The sequence below is a fragment of the Natator depressus genome, chromosome 10 (assembly GCF_965152275.1).
Source record: "Natator depressus isolate rNatDep1 chromosome 10, rNatDep2.hap1, whole genome shotgun sequence".
In the NCBI taxonomy this organism is placed as follows: domain Eukaryota; kingdom Metazoa; phylum Chordata; order Testudines; family Cheloniidae; genus Natator; species Natator depressus.
The window spans coordinates 38,695,349-38,717,239 of record NC_134243.1 but is presented as its reverse complement, the minus strand read 5'-3'; the positions used below and the strand labels follow the sequence as shown (position 1 = coordinate 38,717,239).

At 42.9% G+C, this 21,891-nt stretch overlaps 1 protein-coding gene across 2 annotated transcripts in view; it reads right to left on the bottom strand.

Annotated features, from left to right (window-relative positions):
* Window positions 1-13,922: 13,922 nt before the first annotated feature.
* Window positions 13,923-21,891, bottom strand: part of FBXL16 (F-box and leucine rich repeat protein 16) — a 90,429-nt gene continuing 82,460 nt past the window's right edge. Inside the window, exon 5 of one of the 2 annotated variants that reach the window (XM_074965843.1) lies at window positions 13,923-14,401. In XM_074965843.1, coding sequence (XP_074821944.1) covers window positions 14,162-14,401 — 240 coding nt within the window. In that variant the 3' untranslated portion in view covers window positions 13,923-14,161. Of the gene's footprint in view, window positions 14,402-15,464; window positions 15,848-21,891 lie in introns of those variants that run through there. The other variant, XM_074965845.1, reaches the window with a different exon arrangement.

The following is a 21,891-nucleotide window of genomic DNA, read 5'->3' as shown; positions in this document are numbered from 1 at the left end:
GTAGCCCCCCCCCCATCTACATTGCCTCGAAAATACTACGCACCTATCAGAGTCCGTCACCAGCCTCTTGTGATATCCCCCCAAAACACATAGTCTCCAAAATATTGCATGCCGCTCACGGTCCGTCACCTGGCTTTTGTAACACACAATCAAATACACTGCCATCAAAACATTGTACACCCCCTCAGTGCCCGTCGCCTGGCCCTTTTGAACCCCATCCCACACACACACTGCCCACCCCTCACGTCCTGTCACCTAGCCTCGTGACACCTCCCCAATTCACACTACCTTGAAACCACTGCACACTGCTCTGCATACGCCATCTGGTCCTTGTGACACTCCTCCATACACACTAAAAGAAAAGGAGTACTTGTGGCACCTTAGAGACTAACCAATTTATTTGAGCATAAGCTTTCGTGAGCTACAGCTCACTTCATCGGATGCATCCGATGAAGTGAGCTGTAGCTCACAAAAGCTTATGCTCAAATAAATTGGTTAGTCTCTAAGGTGCCACAAGTACTCCTTTTCTTTTTGCGAATACAGACTAACACGGCTGTTACTCTGAAACCTCCATACACACTGCCACCAAATCACTGTGCTCCCCTCAGGGCATCATGAATAGAGGGGGGGCCTAACTAGAAGGACCAATGAGAAATATAGTTCATATACATAGTTCATATGCACTTCCATCACAACTTGTGCTCCATTCTACTGATGAAGTGGGCTGTAGCCCACAAAACCTAATGCGCAAATACACAAATCAAAATTCATGACTGATGATTTCGGATGACAACTTTCTCTGAGAACCTTCATACTAAATCAGCTGAATTTCTCTAATTACCTTCTGAAAGAGATCGACTCTTAGAAATTAAAAACAAAGCAAAACTTATTGCTGGTGGTAAAGTTCTCAGGGAATCTTGATCCTATTATACTTATACTTCTGTACTCATAATTTCCAAGCAATAGGTTGTTGAAAATAAGAAACAAAAGACTTTTATCACTGAATATCGCTTGTGACAAATTTCTCATGGAATCTTCATCTTAAGGACCTTCATTTCGGTCCAGATCATTTGGAAGAGAATGGAGAACGTGAAAATTATTTTTAAAAAGTTAAACTCGATTTTCCGATTGCTCGGGAAAACTTTCTCTTTGAATCGTCATTTTAAAACAATTAGGATACTGTCCTGAGCCTTAGGTTAGTTGAAAAACTCATCACTGATAAGTTTGTGAGAACTGTCAGAGGGACGCTTCATGGTTATATAATGAGGATACTGTCCCAATCATTATTTTCACTAACCGATCTCTTCGATATGAAAAGACCAGCATCCTAACTTATTTGGAATTGAGATTCTTTGAGTAATGTGTCACCCGAAATTATGTGAAACGTGTTTTGCTTTGTCTGTGCAGACAAATATCTTCCAAATTATCAGGAAAGTACCATAACTTCTTTAAAATGAAGGTTCCATGAGAAACTAGCCAGCAATGATAAATAACGAGATTTGTTTTGTAATTTTTGATCGCTGATCTCTGCCGAATAATCTCCACAGTATACTTTTGGATTTAGGAGAACGATTACCTGAGAAATTTGCCTCAAACTTTGACTAAAATTTTAACTAGCAGATTTAGCCCAAAAGCTGAGGATAGAATTGCTTTATAAATGAAATAAATAAAAATTGTAAATATAAATAAAATAAATAAAATAAAATTAAAATTTATAAATATAAATAGAACTGCTTTATAAATGAAGATCTAAGAAATTGTTCCCCATCCATGATGAGTAATGAGTTTTAATTTGCTGGTAATTTTCACAGTCTGATCGGTCCCACACAGTATCTGAAAGGCTTTAAGATGAAGAATCAATGACAAATTTTTCATAGGCACTGATCAGTTATGTTTTCCTTTGTCGGTAATTTTCACCAAACTCCCTACCCTCAATCTTTTATATATGAAAATTCCATGCGAGATTTGTCACAAGCAGTGATCCGTCTGTAATTGAAGAGTATCATTTTCAATTTTTATATTTTCCATTATATTAGAATCATGTAATTTTCAATATAAATATTTATTTTTATTAGTATCATTTTATTATCAGAATAAAAACCAAACTGCTATAAGAAAAAAAATTGAAATCCATTTTAAAACATTCTTTGTACAGAAAGCCATACCATCAGTTTCAAGACGTATAGTTCTTTTAAAAAAACGAGCAATATATTTTCTTTAAAAAAAACCACACCCATGTTTGCACAAGCTGAGACACAAACTCTGGCACACGCAAACGCCAGCAGTTTAAAACACCAAATCATCAATTTGCAGCAAAAAAAATTTTAACACCCACATTTATGTCTAGCTTAGACCCCTGAATCACTTACATTTAAGCAAAGTCTTTTAAGAAGATACATATCCCCATTTAAAAAACCCACACCTCTTTTCTTTTTGAAGAATAAAAAGAAAACTACTTTTAAAAATGAATTTTTAAAAACCATTTGTAGAGTAAAACACTGTTACATTAAAAGACACCATTTCACAATTTAAATATTACAACTATTAAAGAAAGCACGTGCTTTAGGTTGTGGGGGGGCTGTCTTTAAGCGAGGACTGTGAGAGTGAGGGACATCCTTTCGGATAGGTTCTAGGTCCTTCATGATGCGCTAGAAAGGCTTTAGTTGGCGGCTGTCGGTGGCAGCAAGCTGTGTTCTGTTACTTTGTTGGGCCTGTCTCGTAGTAGGTGACCTCTGGATACCGTTCTTGTTCTGTCAATCTGTTTCTTCACTTCACCAGGTGTGTATTGTAGTTTTAAGCCTTTTCAAAATAGGTTCAAGGTACTTTAAGAAGCTTCAAAATCGTTTCTGTGGAATGAGGACCGTCTCAAATAACCCAGAAGTTTTCAAACACATTTTAAAAGTCCATAGTTAACAGGTTTATTCACTTACCACAATTTCGAATTAACAAATACTTGAGGACTTTCAGGTACCGCTCCCCTAAGAGTCCCTTTTGTTGATCTTGGAGGGGGCCCTATGTGGTGTGGGGGCTTCTTCGTTTGTTTTTTAAACATATTTCAGTCATGTTTAAACTTTGGAGGTTGACATTTAAATAAAATAGGTATATAACAACCATAATACCCATAGCTTTTAAATGTTTGATTGTCAGCAGAGCAAATGCATGTTCTAAGGTGTGGTGGAGATTTGTGAAGCTTGAAACATTTCACTTTTGGGTTAGATCCTTTTTTATTTTTGTAACTCTATTTTAAACTTTTAATGATTTTGAGTTGCTAGACACCTTCACCCATAGAGGTCAATCAACTTCTATTTAAACTGCCGAATAAAATTCTACCAACTCCTGGTGTTACATTTAAACTGGTCAATAGCGTTTGTGAACTTCTGAGAGTGTATTAAATTTCATATTAATTAGAGGTCACCATCCTCAATAATCCACGTCCCTTCCTGTGGACCTCATGGTCCCTTCTGGCTTAAAACTGGTGTAGGTTTCGTTAAGCCTTCCTTGAAGCTCTCCTTATTAATTCTCATCCGTGCGACTCGGAGCTCCCACAATTTCTCTGACTTTCTGGGTTTTCTTTCATCAACAATTTCACACAACACATGTAACTGCATGTTAGGATTCACCTTTCTTGGAGCCTTTTGTCCCATGTGATATTTCAGGACACGGTTTGACACGTTCTTACGTTGTGACATGATTTCCACCCATCAATGGCGGTCCGTTCACAATTACAGTAGAAAGAACCAGGAAATCAATTCATTGATTATATGTAATAATAGGTGTTAATTAGAGCTGAACAAAACTTTTCATTTTAAAAGTATTTTGAGGAAATTTTTGTGTGTGTTAAAACATTTGGATTTTCTTGACATTTTTTTCATTATTACAAACTTTTCAACAACACATTTTATTTGGGGGCTATCATCATGTATTGTTTATTGGACTCTTCTCTAGAAAAGAATATGTCGTTTCTTGCACTACACATCACTATATATCAGAATTCCTTCTACTTTGCCAATTTTGAGCCATCAGCTTAGTCACATTACTCTATTAGTAATATGACTATATTAGTAATCATTTTTCTAAAGTTCCAGTTTGATAATAAAAAAATAGTTAAGGCAGCGATACGCCGATTTTTCCTGGGTAGGTAATGGCTCCCACACTGGTCCACATCCCAGATCCTCTACTCAGGAGAAAAGCTGATCCAGCCCTTCCTCCTGATAGACTCTCTGCTGGCCACCCACACAGCCCAGGCCGGCCCCGCTCCCCAACCTCTACTTCCCAGCAGTATCTCGTCGTCGTGAACCCTTGAGAGCTCAGCACCCAGGTTTTACACTCAATCCTGTCAAGGTTGTGAGCCACGTCCTGCTGCAGGCCACCCCATTTCATAGAGTCGCCGTTTGTCGGACACCACGGGGCTGGCATGAGCTGTGTCCGGATCCAGACTCACAATCACTGCAAAGAGGGGCAGAGCGTCTCCCAAGATCTGTGAGAGTGAAGGATCGTTTTTCAGAATAGGGTATAGACCTTTGATGATGCGCTGGAGAGGTTTTAGTTGGGGGCTGAAGGGGACAGCCTGACAGTAAAGTGAGTGCAAAGCTCAACAAAGGTCCGATAAAGCCCCGGCCTGTTTTACAATTAACTTTTTTCTTTTATCAGTCAGCTTTTTAATAATCCCCCGTTTTCTTTTTAGGACGCTTATTTGTCGGGGTTTCAGAGGAACGTTTCCTTTTAAAGTGTTGAGCGCTATTTCTGAGATGGCCGCTACTAGGTCATCAGAAGCTGAGCAGAGAAGAGCCTTCCTTTGCTGGGGCTTGGCTTTGATGAGAAATCTTAAAAGAGCCAGGTTTCGCTGCACGTAGCTAGACATGTTTGTCGGGGGGATGCTCTTTTTTAAAATGGAAGTTTGATTAAAAATAAGTTTTTATGGTTTTTTTTAAGGAATATACAGAGGGCCAGACTTGGGGGGGGGGGGGAAGGCCTGTTCTTAAACTGAAGGCTTCACGCGCTGAAGCGTTTAAAGCCACCAGCAGATACCTATAGGGTTTTTTAGTAGCGTCCTCGAAAGCCTCCAGAAAGAATTATGTTTTACCAGGGTATATTTCCTGGGCTACAGTGCAGTTTATCGCGGGGAGGGTTAAACAAGAACTGTACACTTACTATTGAAATTAATCGGCGTTTTTTGGTCTGACAGAACAGGTTTTGCACAGAATACTTAGGTTTCTGTGGTGTACGTATTTCGTAAAGGCTTTTTCAGTTTCGCCACTTTGACAAGCAGACACCACTAGATCATCTGTAATAAACATACTCACTTTTTTTACTAGGAAATAAATGTTCATCATAAAAAGTATTAGGTAAACCTTCCAAAACCTTAATGCATGGATATTTTTGCAGCAACTCTATACAATGGTTACCAACAGCTCTAACACCACACAAAATTTTCAGCCAAGCCCGATAACACCTTATTGTCATTTTCTAACAACTGCCTTATAAAAATGATTTTCCAGAATTTGAAGGACCAGAAAGCAAACAGGAAAAGGGGTGAACAAACTGAACGTGGATTTTCATCCGAGGGTGCCGAGGAAGTTGGCTGATGTGATTGCAGAGCCATTGGCCACTATGTTTGTAAACTCGTGGTGATCGGGGGAGGTCCCAGATGATTGCAAAAAGGGAAACATAGTACCCATCTTTTAAAAAAAAGAAAGAAAATCCGGGGAACTACAGCCTCACCGCTGTCCCCAGAAAAATCATGGAGCATGTCCTCAAGGAATCCATTTTGAAGCACTTGGAGGAGAGGAAGATGATCAGGAATAGTCAACATGTATTCACCAAGGGGCAAGTCATGCCTGACCAACTGATTGCCTACTATGATGAGATAACTGGCTCTGTGGATCAGGGGAAAGCAGTGGACATGTTATTCCTTTTTAGTAAAGCTTTTGATATAGTCTCTCACAGTATTCTTGCCAGCAAGTTAAAGAAGTACGGGCTAGATGAATGGATGAATGGACTATAAGGTGGATAGAAAGCTAGCGAGAGTGTCGGGCTCAATGGGTAGTGATCAATGGCTCCATGTGTACTTGGCAGCCGGTATCAAGTGGAGTCTCCAAGGGTCAGTCCTGCGGTCGGTTTTGTTCAATATCTTCATTAATGATCTGGAGGATGGCGTGGACTGCACCTTCAGCAAGTTTGCAGATGGCACTAAACTGGGAGGAATGGCAGATATGCTGGAGGGTAGGGATAGGATACAGAGGGCCCTAGACAAATTAGAGGATTGGGCCAAAAGAAATCTGATGAGTCCTGCACTTAGGAGGGAAGAATCCCATGCACCGCTACAGACTAGGGACCGAATGGCTAGGCAGCTGTTCTGCAGAAAAGGACATAGGGGTTACAGTCGATGAGAAACTGGATATGAGTCAACAGTGTGCCCTTGCTGCAAAGAAGGTTAACGGAATTTTGGGCTGTATAATTAGGGGCATTGCCAGCAGATCGAGGGACGTGATCGTTCTCCTCTATTCAACATTGGTGAGGCCTCATCTGGAGTACTGTGTCCAGTTTTGAGTCCCACACTACAAGAAGGATGTGGAAAAATTGGAACGCGTCCAGCGGAGGGCAATAAAAATGATTAGGGGACTGGAACACATGACTTATGAGGAGAGGCTGAGGGAACTGGGATTGTTTAGTCTGTGGAAGAGAAGAATGAGGGGGGATTTGATAGCTGCTTTCAACTACCTGAAATGGGGTTCCAAAGAGGATGGCTCTAGACTGTTCTCAGTGGTAGCAGATGACCGAATGAGGAGTAATGGTCTCAAGTTGCAGTGGGGGAGGTTTAGGTTGGATATTAGGGAAAACTTTTTCACTAGGAGAGTGGTGAAACACTGGATTGCATTACCTGGGGAGGTGGTGGTATCGCCTTCCTTTGAGGTTTTTAAGGTCAGGCTTGATAAATCCCTGGCTGGGATGATTTAGTTGGGGATTGGTCTTACTTTGAGCAGGGGGTTGGACTAGATGACCTCCTGAGGTCCCTTCCAACCCTGATATTTTATGATTTGTTTTAACGTAAGACGGATTAGACAGTGAGGTTACTAAAGAAAATTTATTACTCTCCTGGAGAAGTTGGGAGTTTTGGAGGTGTAACACCCTTATTTCAGTGTATTAAAAGGCACCGTAAAACTTTGAGTAGAAAGCAGGTTGCACCTTAGCTTGAGGATCAAGATGCTTACACTTTACAAAAACCGGCTAGGATTAAATTTAAAAGAAATGAAATGGTTGTGCCTGATGTGGACGCGGAATGGCAGGCGGATTTGGTTGCCATGACCTCCTATTCTAACCACAATGACCCTGCAGTGACCAGATGGTTCCTGTCCCTACAACCTTTCCAATTCACCACACAACACCGGGCTGAAAGCCACCATGGCAATGCAGAGGCTTGTCACGAGTACACTGCCTGACGTCCCAAGTTGCCCAACCCCGAAGTGTTGAGCAGAGGGGGGAATATGTGACAGGGTCGGGCCAGATGGCTATAGGAGAGTAATAGAAGGCAGATATATTAGCCCCAGGATAAGTAGGTCCCTTTTCCCTGTGTAAGGTAACAGGGAAGGTTGCAGAACAATCAGGAACCTTCTGGAGACAATTAAGACAGACAGGCTGATTAGAATACCTGCAGCCAATCAAGAAGCTGTTAGAATCAATTAAGACAGGCTAATCAGGGCACCTGGGTTTAAAAAGGAGCTCACTTCAGTTTGTGGTGTGCGTGTGAGGAGCTGGGAGCAAGAGGCACTAGAAGCTGAGAGTGAGAACGCGGACTGTTGGAGGACTGAGGTGTACAAGCATTATCAGACACCAGGAGGGAGGTCCTATGGTGAGGATAAAGACGGTGTTGGGAGGACGCCATGGGAAAGTAGCCCAGGGAGTTGTAGCTGTCGCACAGCTGTTCCAGGAGGCACTCTAGACAGCTGCATTCCACAGGGCCCTGGGCTGGAACCCGGAGTAGAGGGCGGGCCCGAGTTCCCCCAAATCCTCCCAACTCCTGGTCAGACACAGGAGGAGTCGACCTGGACTGTGGGTCAGAAAAACGGCCAAGCTGAGGGCTGCCATGAAGCTCCAAGGCGAGGAAATCCGCCAATAAGCGCAAGCCCTACCAAGGTAGAGGAGTAACTTTTTCACACTATTGAAATAATGATGGACCAGAATAAACACATTTCATTTAGTTTTGGGAAGGTGATTGTTAAACTACATTTGCGCCCCAGGTTGAAGAATGGTGACTATAAAAAACTACCGGGATCCCTTTTTGTATAGGAACTACTACAAGGCCGAGGCTTGTTATGGCTTACCGGGATATAAAGGATTACGCATCATGTACGGAGCTGGTTTAGGAGGGATATTCCACGATCTTTTTAGAAAAGCCACTTTTGAAAAGGGATTTTGAAATTATTAAACCCCACATGAAAACAGACACAAAAAATATAACCAGAGACATAGTGAACCACATGTTTAGCGCCGTTATAAACAAAAATAGGAGTGCACATGCCACAGGATATTTTAAAACGTTAAAAACCCTTTAGTGGTGATGAGGAGAAAAAGAACAGTGTCGCACCAGCCATTTCAAGCGCCTCCTAGGCCCTTAAGAAAAAAAGCTGCCAGAAGACGCCTCAGTCATAAACCTAAAAGGCGCTCTAAGAAGAGGTAGCAGAGCGTCACCCAGGGTAAAAGAGATATATTTTAAAATGGCTTTTATTCATCGTGGCGCTGACAAATGCACCAAATTAGAACTGGATTTATTTCAAATAGCCCCAACACAAACCAGTAACGAGAACAGCTTTTATGTAGCGGTGCTTCCTTTGGCCGCTTTAACGGTGAATGCCCCTCTAGCATTTTGTGTTTCAGGACACTTAGACCTTAACAACACACAGCTGTACATGTGCTGCAAGCTGGTAAAAGAAGATGGGTCAGACACTGACAACAATGCCAGTGTTGCCCTAACAAACTACCCCATCGCCACCCTTTTTAACCAGCTGGACGTCACTCTAGGCAACCGTCTTATCAGTCAGAGGAACAATTGTTACCCTTACAGAGCCTTGATAGAGCTGATTCTGAACTACAGCCATGACACCCTCTCTATGCAGTTTTCGACAGGAGGGTTTCATAAAGACATGGCAGGGGCCCACGAAAGCACTGTTTTGGTCGGGATTAGTAACAGGGGTTTATGCGCAGGGCCAGACTAATGGCCGGCAGCAGGAAGCTGGATTTGTTGGGGCCTCTACACAGCAATTTGTTTTTTCAAAAAAACTATTGCTGAACGGCGTGGACTTGAAAATTAAAATTAGCAAAGATGGTTTTTGCCTCACGAGTGGGAATGCCAACCAGAATTATAAAGTTCACATTATTACAGCATCCCTGTTTGTAAAACGGATGATAGAGACCCCGGGGGTCCGTTTGGGGCACGCTGAAGCTCTAATGACTGCCAGTGCTAAGTACCTGGTAGACAGGATGGACATAAAGGTGTTTAGCATTCTGGCCAGCAGTCGTGTCAGTAACCAGGAAAACCTCTTTTTGTGACAGTTACCCAAGCAGCTCATAATCAGTTTTATAGATAACGAAGCCTTCAGCAGCAGCTATGTTAAAAACCCTTTTAACTTTAAACATAACATTAATTATGGCCACTATGGATGTAGAAGCCCTCTACACCAACATTCCACACAAAGATGGACTACAAGCCATCAAGAACACTATCCCCGATAATGTCACGGCTAACCTGGTGGCTGAACTTTGTGACTTTGTCCTTACCCATAACTATTTTACATTTGGGGACAATGTATACCTTCAGATCAGCGGCACTGCTATGGGTACCCACATAGCCCCACAGTATGCCAACATTTTTATGGCTGACTTAGAACAACGCTTCTTCAGCTCTCGTCCCCTAACGCCCCTACTCTACTTGCGCTATATTGATGACATCTTCATCATCTGGACCCATGGAAAAGAAGCCCTTGAGGAATTCCACCATGATTTCAACAATTTCCATCCCACCATCAACCTCAGCCTGGTCCAGTCCACACAAGAGATCCACTTCCTGGACACTACAGTGCTAATAAACAATGGTCACATAAACACCACCCTATACCGGAAACCTATTGACCGCTATTCCTACCTACATGCCTCCAGCTTTCACCCTGACCACACCACACAATCCATCGTCTACAGCCAAGCTCTGCGATACAACCGCATTTACTCCAACCCCTCAGACAGAGACAAACACCTACAAGATCTCTATCAAGCATTCTTAGATCTACAATACCCACCTGCGGAAGTGAAGAAACAGATTGATAGAGCCAGAAGAGTTCCCAGAAGTCACCTACTACAGGACAGGCCTAACAAAGAAAATAACAGAACGCCACTAGCCGTCACCTTCAGCCCCCAACTAAAACCCCTCCAACGCATTATTAAGGATCTACAACCTATCCTGAAGGATGACCCAGCACTCTCACAAATCTTGGGAGACAGGCCAGTCCTTGCCTACAGACAGCCCCCCAACCTGAAGCAAATACTCACCAACAACCACATACCACACAACAGAACCACTAACCCAGGAACCTATCCTTGCAACAAAGCCCGTTGCCAACTGTGCCCACATATCTATTCAGGGGACACCATCACAGGGCCTAATAACATCAGCCACACTATCAGAGGCTCGTTCACCTGCACATCCACCAATGTGATATATGCCATCATGTGCCAGCAATGCCCCTCTGCCATGTACATTGGTCAAACTGGACAGTCTCTACGTAAAAGAATAAATGGACGCAAATCAGATGTCAAGAATTATAACATTCATAAATCAGTCGGAGAATACTTCAATCTCTCTGGTCACGCGATTACAGACATGAAAGTTGCGATATTACAACAAAAAAACTTCAAATCCAGACTCCAGCGAGAAACTGTTGAATTGGAATTCATTTGCAAATTGGATACAATTAACTTAGGCTTGAATAGAGACTGGGAGTGGCTAAGTCATTATGCAAGGTAACCTATTTCCCCTTGTTTTTTCCTACCTCCCCCCCCCCCAGACGTTCTTGTTAAACCCTGGATTTGTGCTGGAAATGGCCCAACTTGATTATCATACACATTGTAAGGAGAGTGGTCACTTTAGATAAGCTGTTACCAGCAGGAGAGTGGGTTTGTGTGTGGCGGAGGGGTGGGGGTGAGAAAACCTGGATTTGTGCTGGAAATGGCCCAACTTGATTATCATACACATTGTAAGGAGAGTGATCACTTTAGATAAGCTATTACCAGCAGGAAAGTGGGGTGGGAGGAGGTATTTTTTCATGCTTTGTGTGTATAAAAAGATCTTCTACACTTTCCACAGTATGCATCCGATGAAGTGAGCTGTAGCTCATGAAAGCTTATGCTCAAATAAATTGGTTAGTCTCTAAGGTGCCACAAGTACTCCTTTTCTTTTTGCGAATACAGACTAACACGGCTGTTACTCTGAAACCTAACATTAATTTTGTGGCCTTGTATGTGGATGGTGAACAGGTGCCGGCAAAACCCCTACAAACCAATTTTGAGAATGGAAGCTGTGTGAGGGAGTAAATGCAGCTCATGCAGGTGACTGGGAAATATTTAAAAGACTCATCGCTCCTGATTGACCATGGTGAATTTGCCCAGGGCTATACATTGTACATCTTCGATCTGACCCCCGGACCAGGAGGGTGCCAATCCTTATTCTCTGATTAAAACTGGAAACCTGAAAGTGGAAATTCAATTTGCAATGGCACTGCCCTCTACAGTTAACATGATAGTGTATGGGGTTTTTGATAATATGCTCGAAGTGAACCACAGAAGAAATGTCCCGTTTGATTATATGTGATTATGAATACTGGGCAGCTAAGGTGTATTTTATCAAAGGACGCTTCTTTTTTAGATGTTTTTCCAAGCGACTTGCTCCCGAAGGGTTTTGTGTCTGGAAGACCTTTGGGGCTTATTGTTAACAAGCACCCCCCATGACTTACCCAGGGAACACTGGCTGGCTCTCTATTTACCAAAACAGGGGCCTGGTGAGTTCTTTGACTCCTTCAGATTTCCCCTAGACAGTAACTTTTTTCTAAATCTATTATGACTTTTTTAAACTGTAACTCTAGTAACGTTGTGTTTCATCAGAGACAACTACAGGACCCTCCAGCTATAACCTGCGGTTATCGTTGTATTTTTTTAAGCAATGTAATAGGGGTTTATCTTTTTATCGCATTTTAAAATTGTACGCCAATGATTTACCAGAAAATGACCACCTTGTGGTGGGGTTTGTAAAAGGGAAGAGACCAGCCATGCCCAGACTTGTCCCAAACATGTGTAAGCAGAGTCAGAATGAGCTCTACCCTGACATCTGGTGGTAAGCTGTGGAAAAGGACTTCAGGGGCTGATCTCATTTGCATTGGCACTCTCGTTTGTATGGGCACACCCACCCTGCCTAGCATGATGGACTGCTTGCCCAAATGGTCACTTTGGCTGCTGTGGGATCTCCAGTCTCTCTGTTATTGGGGCAGGAGTAATAAAGGGTTGTTATCCTGATTATGTGAATCAAGGACATTAGAACTGTACTTGGCATTTTATGACGGAGGGACTTGCCCTCAACCAAGTAGCACTCGCTAGGCAAGGGACATGGGTTCCAGGTATGTGTACCTGGTAGTGTGGGCCCCTTCTGAGGCTCCAAACACTATTTTGATCCTGTCTCTCTTCACAGTGTAATAATGAGAGCTAATTTTGGCTCCATTAGGAGTCTTGTTATATTCTGCAGAGCTGAAATCACTGTCACCTAGCTCTAAGCATTCACTGTACTTTGGGCTAGTGGTGCACCAGCACTGAGGCGCTCCCTACTACCTGTTAAAAACTACTGAGAGCTGAAATCACTAAAGAGCTGAAGTTACTGAGAGCTGTGTTATGGGGGGACCTGAAGACAAGTTGGTGAGCGGACAGCAGGACAACTAGCACGGAAAGGATAGCTGGGTGGCTGGCGGAGAGGAGTGGACAGCAGGACAGCTAGTGGAGAGCAGAGTGGAGCGGATAGCAGGGCAGCTGACAGAGAGGCATGGCTGGTGGTGAAGACTGCAGCAGAACCCCATGGAGAGGGGTGGTACTTGGCCGTCGACCCGACCAGCGGAGCATGTAAGATGCCCCCCATACCTCCCTCCACTTCCACCCAGGCTGAGAGGTAAACTCTGCAGATGAACTTCTGAACTCTGGGGGCTGCACTGACCAAGGACAGAAACTGGGGAAGTGGGGGGTGACTATTGGGTTGCTGGACTTAAGACCCTGAGGGGAAAAGGACACTGCCAAACTTACTTGGGGGTGGGTCTTTTGCTCATAGTTGGTGTTATGAATTCTGTTTGTGGTGTTTCCCCAACATAATTCTGCATTGTTTTCCTCCTTTATTAAAAGGCTTTTGCTGCACTCAGACTCTGTGCTTGCTAGAGGGGAAGTATTGCCTCTTGGAGGCACCCAGGGGGGTGGTATGTAATTGTCCCAGGTCACTGAGTGGGGGCTCAAGCCGGCTTTATACTGAATCCGGCCCTTGTTGCTGCCAACTCTGATGGGCAGAAGGGTTACACGTTTCAACTTGTCCAGACATGTTTGTCTTGTCGTGAGTTTAAAAGAAGTGCATCAATAAAGCACGCATTGAATTTTGTTTACGTCTTTTATTTTACACCATTAACCATTCAATTTTTCGTTTTCTAGCAGGTACATTTTTTAAAGGGTTGATGCTACTTATGGTCTTGGCAGGCTCTAGACCTGTTTTTAGATGTTCTAAAAACTCTTTATTGGTAACATGCCCTACAACGGACTTAGGCACGTTCAGCTCTGCCAAGGCTTTCATAAAAACATTCCACCCTTTCGGAGTCCTATTGTTAGCGAAAGAATAAGAGCTGGTTACCCCCCTGACTAAATCGAGCATGTGAGACCCCTCAATTGCTTCCCCCCAGTACACAAAACTTCCATTATCGACCCAAGAAAAAACAGCTTTACACAGTCTGAGTTTATTTAACAATATATCAGCTTTTTTCTTATAGTGGGGATTTATCCCCTCCATTACCTCCCGAACGAGAAAGTCCGATGAACCCCCCCTCCTTGACTTCAGGAGGTCGAATTTCCTCTTGTTCTTGCTTGGGGAAAATGAGGTTTATTGTAGTCTTTTCCATTTCACCATGCTTGGCCAATACCAGGTATCTTTGCAGGACCCCTCATAAAGTTTAGCCTTCCTGTAGTCAGATAAACCAGATCTTTGAAGAATGTCTTTCATCTCTGAATCCAATTGGTGAGTGGTTGTGGTTCTGATATTTTCTTCACCACTCGAGGCATGTTTTATTTGTTCAAACTGATGGCTAGGAACGAGGTACAATTTTTCAGCGTGTTCCATTATCTGTTAATTAAAAGGACTGACAGTAGAAAGAGTGCAAAGCTCAACAAAGGACCAATCAAGCCCCCAGCCTGTTTTACAGTTAGCTTTTTTCTTTTGAGGGATAGCCTTTTATCGCTCAGCTTTTTAATATGCTTATTTTTCACGGTTTTAGAGGACCATTTCCTTTTAAAGTGTTGAGCGCTATTTCTGAGATGGCCACTAGCAGATCGTCAGAAACTGATCAGAGGATAGCTTTCCTTTGCTGCGGTTTGGCTTTGATGAGGAATCGTAAAAGAGCCAGGTTTCTCTGCACGCAGCTAGACAGGGGGATGCTCTTTTTTAAAATGGGAGTTTGATAAAAATAACTATTTTGTGGGGTTTTTTTAAAGGTATATACACAGGGCCAGTCTGGGGGGAAAAGGCCTGTTCTTAACCTGAAGACTTCAAGCGTTGAAGCATTCAAATCCACCAGCAGGTATCCATAGGGATTTTTGGTAGCGTCCTCAAAAGCCTCCAAAAATCATTGTGTTTTACCAGGGTACATTTGCCGAGCCAGAATGGTGATTTGCAGTTTCTCGTGTGGGTTTTTTAAAAGAACCATATACTTAGTATTTAAATTAATCGTTCGGCTTTTTTTCTCCCTGACAAAACACGTTTCGCACAATGTACATAATGCTTAGGTTCCTGTGGTGCACGTATTTTGTAAAGCCTTTTTCGATTTCACCGCTTTCAGAAGCAGACTCCATTAGATCGTCTATAATAACCATATTCACTTTATTACTATTTGTTTGTTCATCATTAAAAGTATCAGGTAAACCTTCCAAAAACGTAATACATGGAAATTTTTGCAACAACTCTTTATACGGTTACCAACAGCTATAACACCACACAATATTTTCAGGCATCCACGATAACGTCTTATTGTCATTTTCTAACTATTGCTTTATAAAAAATGATTTTCCAGAATTTGAAGGACCACAAAGCAAACAGGAAAAGGGGTGAACAAACTGAATGTGGCTTTTCATACTAATCAATACCCATATGGCAAGGTTTTAAAATCCACCTCGAGGGCTCTTTTGTCGTAGATGACTTTCTGTTTTTCCCCCCCAGAGTTCGCATGTCTATCAACCAGTGCTTTTTTACCCCTAAGGTTCCCTGGCTGCTGTACCACAATTCCTTTGGGACCTCTCCCGCGGGGTAATCCCAGACAAGTTCTTTTAAGCTTTCAAAATTAATTTTCTTGCTATTCCCTGAGTTGAGCATGATTCCTTTTACGTTCATACAGATCTTACCACTAGACAGTTTGTATCCATATGTTTTAGGCCCAGCGGACACAAACTCCACGATGTGTTAATCTGGTGGTATTTCGCTGATCAGATCCCCTAAATAATCCCCTAGAGGTAGGCTCCATGTCCCTTCTTTACTCACAAAAATCACAGAATCCATATCGTGGTAAAGACACCGCTCCTGTAAGAGATTTAACAGACGGTAGAGCTCTAGACTGGCATAAGCGGTGGTAAAGCATGCTATAAACACATTAGTGTTGCTGGAATGGGTGCAGTGTTCTTTTGTGTACTTCCAAGACACCACGGCTGTGTCATCGTCGATAAACTCTCACAATGACACATCGTAATAAGGTACAAAGATGTACCTGAAGAGCTCGTTGGTGTCTGCCACTATACTGGTGTTAGTCAAATTTGTTCTCTGACCAAATTTTCCCCACAAGGAATTTAAAAACAGCTTTGAGATTTGTGGAGTTTACCTTAATCTTGTTTAGACTCAGACACATGCCTTCTCTTTCATGGTACTCTTTAACATACTGGTTTTTTTTTTCAACTTGTCCATACACCAGTGAGGGAAGCCCTAGGCCTCTTGTTTCTGTCTCAGGTGCGTTTTAATGTAGTCTGGAAACAGAGCATCTTAAGAGCAGTTAAAGTGCCAGACTTCATAAATCTCAGCGATCCTGTAACCGTTGTCTAAAGCCTCTGCCAACTCTATTGTGCACCAAGTCCCTGTTAAAGCCTGCTTCTCCTGACTGTGCATGCAGGGGTCCTTTTGTCTTGTTTCTGCACAAAGGGCACACAGCGGGAACATTAGTTTACCACCGACCCTGTATGGTAATACGGGGAAATACAGGCCTCTTGGAGGGTACACTTTAACCTTGGCGATGCCAAAGTACTGTCTGATATCCCCAAAACCCTCATACACAATACGGGGGTGCCCCACAGGGTATTGTTTAGTCTTGTTAACAAAAGGATAGAGGCTGGTAAAATCATAGTAGTGAATCTGCTCCCTGGGCTGTGGTTTGTAACAAATCCATGTGAAAGTTATATTAAGCTTATATTTACTTAAACAATTTTAATTTTTGTTGCATTATCAGACTGGTTTTGGTCTTAAATGTTTGCAGACCACGAACTGAGACACAGATACATGCTTCTGTGTTTGTTTTGTGTTTAGAAGCTGTATTAAAAATAATGCATAGCCTTCCATTCATGTTCCTATATGGTCCTTACCTCAAACCCCTGTCTTTTTAGACATTCAGCCTTAATCATGGTTCGGTTGTACAGTTGTCCAGAGATCGCATTAAGCAAAGGATTGTAATCATTTTCACAATAGCAGATGGGGCAGCCGTGAAAAAAACAACGGTAAAATTCAAAGGCCGTAGGTTTACCTCCTATGTTGGCATAAACATCCAAAAAATAGGACTCCACTTTAAACTCCCCACCCTGCAAAGCATGTTGGATGTAAATGTTCTCTGTGTGAGCTACGTACAACAACCATTGAATGGCCGGCGTGGAATATCTCTTCTGCTGCTTGTGGTAATTGTCTAATGGCAAAAGGGCTGTGGTTCGCGGTTTTAAAAAATTAAACCGGTACATGGCCATGCAAATCAAGGTTAATGTAAGGTACTGAAAGAGGTCTATACACTTAGTGGCCACCTCCTTGTCTTCCTGTCCTGGGATTTTAACAATCTGCTTTTTTGTCATTTTTATGAGTTTTCTGAACCAGTCACAAGCCTCTCGAAAATGTCAATATCTTTTTGACAATAATAGCGCAGTTCTTTCTGGCGATTGTGTTGGTACCAGTTCAGAAATTCCATTTTTTCTTCAGGCATCATGTATTCTACTCCAAAGTACTCTATCCCGGGCATAGACCCCACATAGTCCTGATTTTCAGCAGTGTTAAAAAAGTGTGGAAAGTACCCCTTGACTTCCTCAAACCCCATAGCTTTGGGTAACTTGCTGAGTTTCATGGGAAGAAAATTTAAAGAATCTATAAATCTGATGTCCAAGTTCACCACCATTACGCACATTAGTTTTCCGCCTTGCGTTACGGGGCTGATTTTTTCTTTAATCAATTTTCTAAGGATGAAATAACAAAAGTAACTTTTAGCATTATGAGAGATAAAAGTGTATCCCTTAAAACGCTTGTCTACAAAGGTTCGAACAAATTCACTGACGCATTCTTCCCCCTTAAATTCCCAGCTGTTTTTTTAAATCTAAGTGCAAGGCATAAACATAATTTGGCATGTGTACCCCCATTTCTTGCATGCATTCAAAATCATAAAACACATAATCCTTCTGCTCTTCTGGAGACCAGATATTACACATATAACACTTGTGACCATCTATGATATCGATCTTCTGATAACACTGGGGACACTTTTTGCTTTTACACCTGTGATTTTTAACTTTGTAGAAGTCACACTTATCGCAAAGACTTCTGTTTTTACAGTCAACTTTACCGTCTTTTGCCAGAGCGCTGTGCCTTTCTAAACAGGCCTCGGACTTGCAAAACAGCTTACAACCGGGGCATCTCTTTTTTTCCCATTGGCCACTTCAATGCACTCTGCACTATTACACATACTGCAGTGGTTTTTACAGGCGTGCTGGTGTTTGTGGCTGTATGTGGCATGACAGTAGTTGCACAACTATGCTGCTCCTAGAAAGGCTTTAATATTTAGGATGCCATAATAATGTTTGTCATGTAACACAACAAAAACAGTTTTGCGGTGATGTACACCAGCTGTTGGAAAAAAGCGGCAATTCCCATTTTCATGATACATGATTGTAATAGTCACCCCTAAACGCTCTTCAAAAGAGCTCACATCTGTAAAGCTAATCATTTTTTGGTCTGAAAGCCCCAGCTCCTGATGGAGATGTCTGGTGCGCTCTAATAGTTGGGCATCTGTCAGTTTTTCATTTGATAAGAGACCCAGCATGCTACCGGCAAAACACAGGTTGTCACCCTGGTTATTTAAATCAATTAAATGTTTTCTTTTTTTTCGATGATTCTACTATACGTGATAGTCTTTAAGGGTCTTACAGAGCCAACTTCACCAGCCCTGCTTCTAATAATCATAACAACCAGTCTTAGAGTTCCGGAACCCACGATCTCTGCGTTACTCTGCAACACCGTAACGACGTTATTTAAAAAAATCAACAGTGTTTAAATCTTCCCAAGACCTCTGTAGAGAAAAGAGCAGGTGATTTATCCCCAGGGCATCTAAGCATAGCTGAACAAAATCTTCAGGCCCCACCTGATTATTAATATAATCTAGCAAATTTTGAATAGCGGTGTCAACAGCCACCATGGCCTCTGTGAACCCCATTACTCTGTCCAAATTAGCAAAACAAAATTCTTGAAAATATTCATAAGTGTTAAACTCTCTTCAGGGTCTTATCCAGTGTCTCACATGTTCCAAATACACCTGAGGAGGTGTATTAGGAGCAGGAGAATCTGTACCTTCAGAAGAGGGGGTTTGGGGGTCTATCTCTATTTCCCTTTCTTGGTTGGGGGTCATTTTCATAAAAAACCTCTGGCTTTTTAAAGTTTCTTGGCCAAAAGCCTCCTCAATCTTTTAGATTTCTTCCACTTTTTTCCCCAACCCCTCTCTCCGTTGTTAGGTATCATGTTTAGTCACACCCTCCCTTCTCCCTTCAAAACGCTTTCCACCTTTTCAGACAGTGCACATGTATCTGTTACCTTTTGGTCTAAAACCACCCTTTCTTCTGGAGAATGTTGCTTTTGAAACACCTCAAGAATTAGCTTCGAAAACTTTTTATCTATTAAACACTTAAGAGATGTACAAACACTAAACAGCTTATTACAAACAACAACTGATGCAGCAAGACCTGCAGGTAGGTTGTTATTTGTAGCAACAGTTCTTCAGTGACCAGAATCAGGGGGGCTGACCCCTTGACCCTGCTCAAGCCCACCCCTGGACACTGTTGCTGCTACAGGGTTCTTTGCCTTTACCCTTTTTAAAGCTGAGTCCTTCTGGGCTATGCTGGCATACGGTTGCTCAGAACTAGGGGCTTTGACCCCTTTGCATCACTTACCAATGTCCCTGGAAGCTGCAGAGGTAGATTTCTTGGCTCTGGAGGTGCAGGGCTGTTCAAAATCGGGGGTTCTGATCCCCTTTTCCCCACCCCTGGAAACTGTCACTGCTTCAGGGGAAGATTTCTTGGCCCTTTTTAAGGATGGGACCCTTGCTTTCAACACTGGAAATTGCAGCTGCCTCAGAGGGAAATTTCTTTGCCCTCTTTAAAGGTAGTTGGCTCTGTGTAATGAAGGTTTTGGATGTGCAGGGCTGTTCAAAATCAGGGGGATGGATTCCCTTGTTCCAAACTGTTACTGATTTAGGGGGAAATTTCTTTCAACCTTTTGCTCTAAATGTATCAAAGCACAAGCACACAACACTCCCCCTCGTCAAACATAACATTTTTTCAAAATGGCTGACGGCGCCAAACTTCAGTGCCAAGGGAAACGAGGATGGAGAGTGGGACATAAGCCCTAAATGGGGTGTGGAAACCTGTCAAAAATACATTATGATGAATGCTATCGAGCCGTATACTACTGCCGTTAACAATTTTCATGAAAAGATTTTCCTTGAATAATGAGGGAGATTATCTGAGAAGTTTGGAGACCTGAATTATCATCAGTGACTGTTTGCAGTTAAGGTTATTTGCAATGAAGGCTTTTCATGAACGAATGTCTTCTGAATTATCAGGAATGATTTCTAACTGCTTTGCAGTGTAGATACTCTGAAAAATTTCTTGCCCTGGAGGATTAGCATTAGCTTCTTGTTTGGCTACAAAGAAGAATTTTCATGAACCAAACACATCTGAATGGTCATGAGAAATTCGTAATTAGTTTCTAATGCTGATTTTCAGAGAATGATCAGCAGCTCGTTGTTCTTTTTGTTTGCCAAGAAGAATTTTCACTACAACTTCTGCCCTGAAATGTGAACAGCGATTCCTAACTGGTTTGCAATGTAGATTCTCTGAGAACTTTTCTCCCTGAATGATTAGGAGTCACTTGATTTGTTGCAATGAAGAATTTTTACTAAGCAATCTCCCCTGAATGGTCTCCGGAAATTCCTAACTGCTTTGCAATATAGACTGTTTCATCCTGAAAGATTAGCAGTGAGTTGTTCTTTTGTACCAAATGAAGAATTTTCACGACAGCTTTTGGGAACTGCTGCGGAGTGGGGTTCGGGGCAGAGCAGAGAGAAGACATCTCCCAGGCAAGCAGCACCACTCCACAGCAAAGTCAGCGCCTCCAGTCGGCGGCTCTTCTGGACTTCTGCTGCTGGCAGTGCCACCCTGACGGAAGCTGGCAGCAGCAGACACTACATCTCCCACAGTGCCGTGGGCCCCATGGGGTGGTAACAGGGTGGATGGTGGGGCTCTTGGAGTGGAATGGGCAATTGGGATGCTGGGGTTGGTGGTAGAGGTTGGAAGGGATTGGGGTGTGGGGGCTGATTGGTAGGGATCTGAGGCGGACTAGCAAGGTGCTGTGCGGCCGGGCATGAGGCGGAGGCAAATACCTGGGGGAGAAGAGGTCAAGCAGGTTAGAAACCACAATTCCCGTGATGCATTGGTTCATTGATGGAATGGCTTGCTGGGGGATGAGAGGGAAGGAAAACATGAGAGGGAAAAAAAAAAAGGGATGAGAGGGAAGGAAAAATGCATCCCATGATGCATTGGGACTGAAAAGAGCTGTGTGCAAAATGGCTGTCCCCACCCCTCAGTTCACCCTTTCATCTCAGTGTCAGCCCGCACCACTTCCTCTTCCAGTAACTTCCGCTTCCTGGTCTGCAGAAATAAGAGGCACATCCTCAATAGCAACCAATGGAAAACAAGAGGTGTGTCCTCAATATTGTCCCCCCGGAAATGAGGTATGTCTTAATTCCATCCCCTCCAGCCCCACTCAGCACCTGGCGTTTCCATATAAACCGTTTCTCTCTAGGAACTGGTTTACTCCTCCTTTCTCTCCCCCCCCCCCCCCCCGCATGGGTTATCAGCTCCAGGACATGGGCTCAGTCTAGTTTTTAAACTTGAACCCACTGTCCATTGCACTTTTGGGCCTTCATCTCAGTACAACAGAAATAGGGATCCCAACTTTCATCACACCACAGGCTGGTCCCCACCATATTGAGAATACGCTCTCCCCTCCCAGGGGCAGGATCCACAGCAAGTAACAAAGGGTAGGGCTCCCCTGGGCTA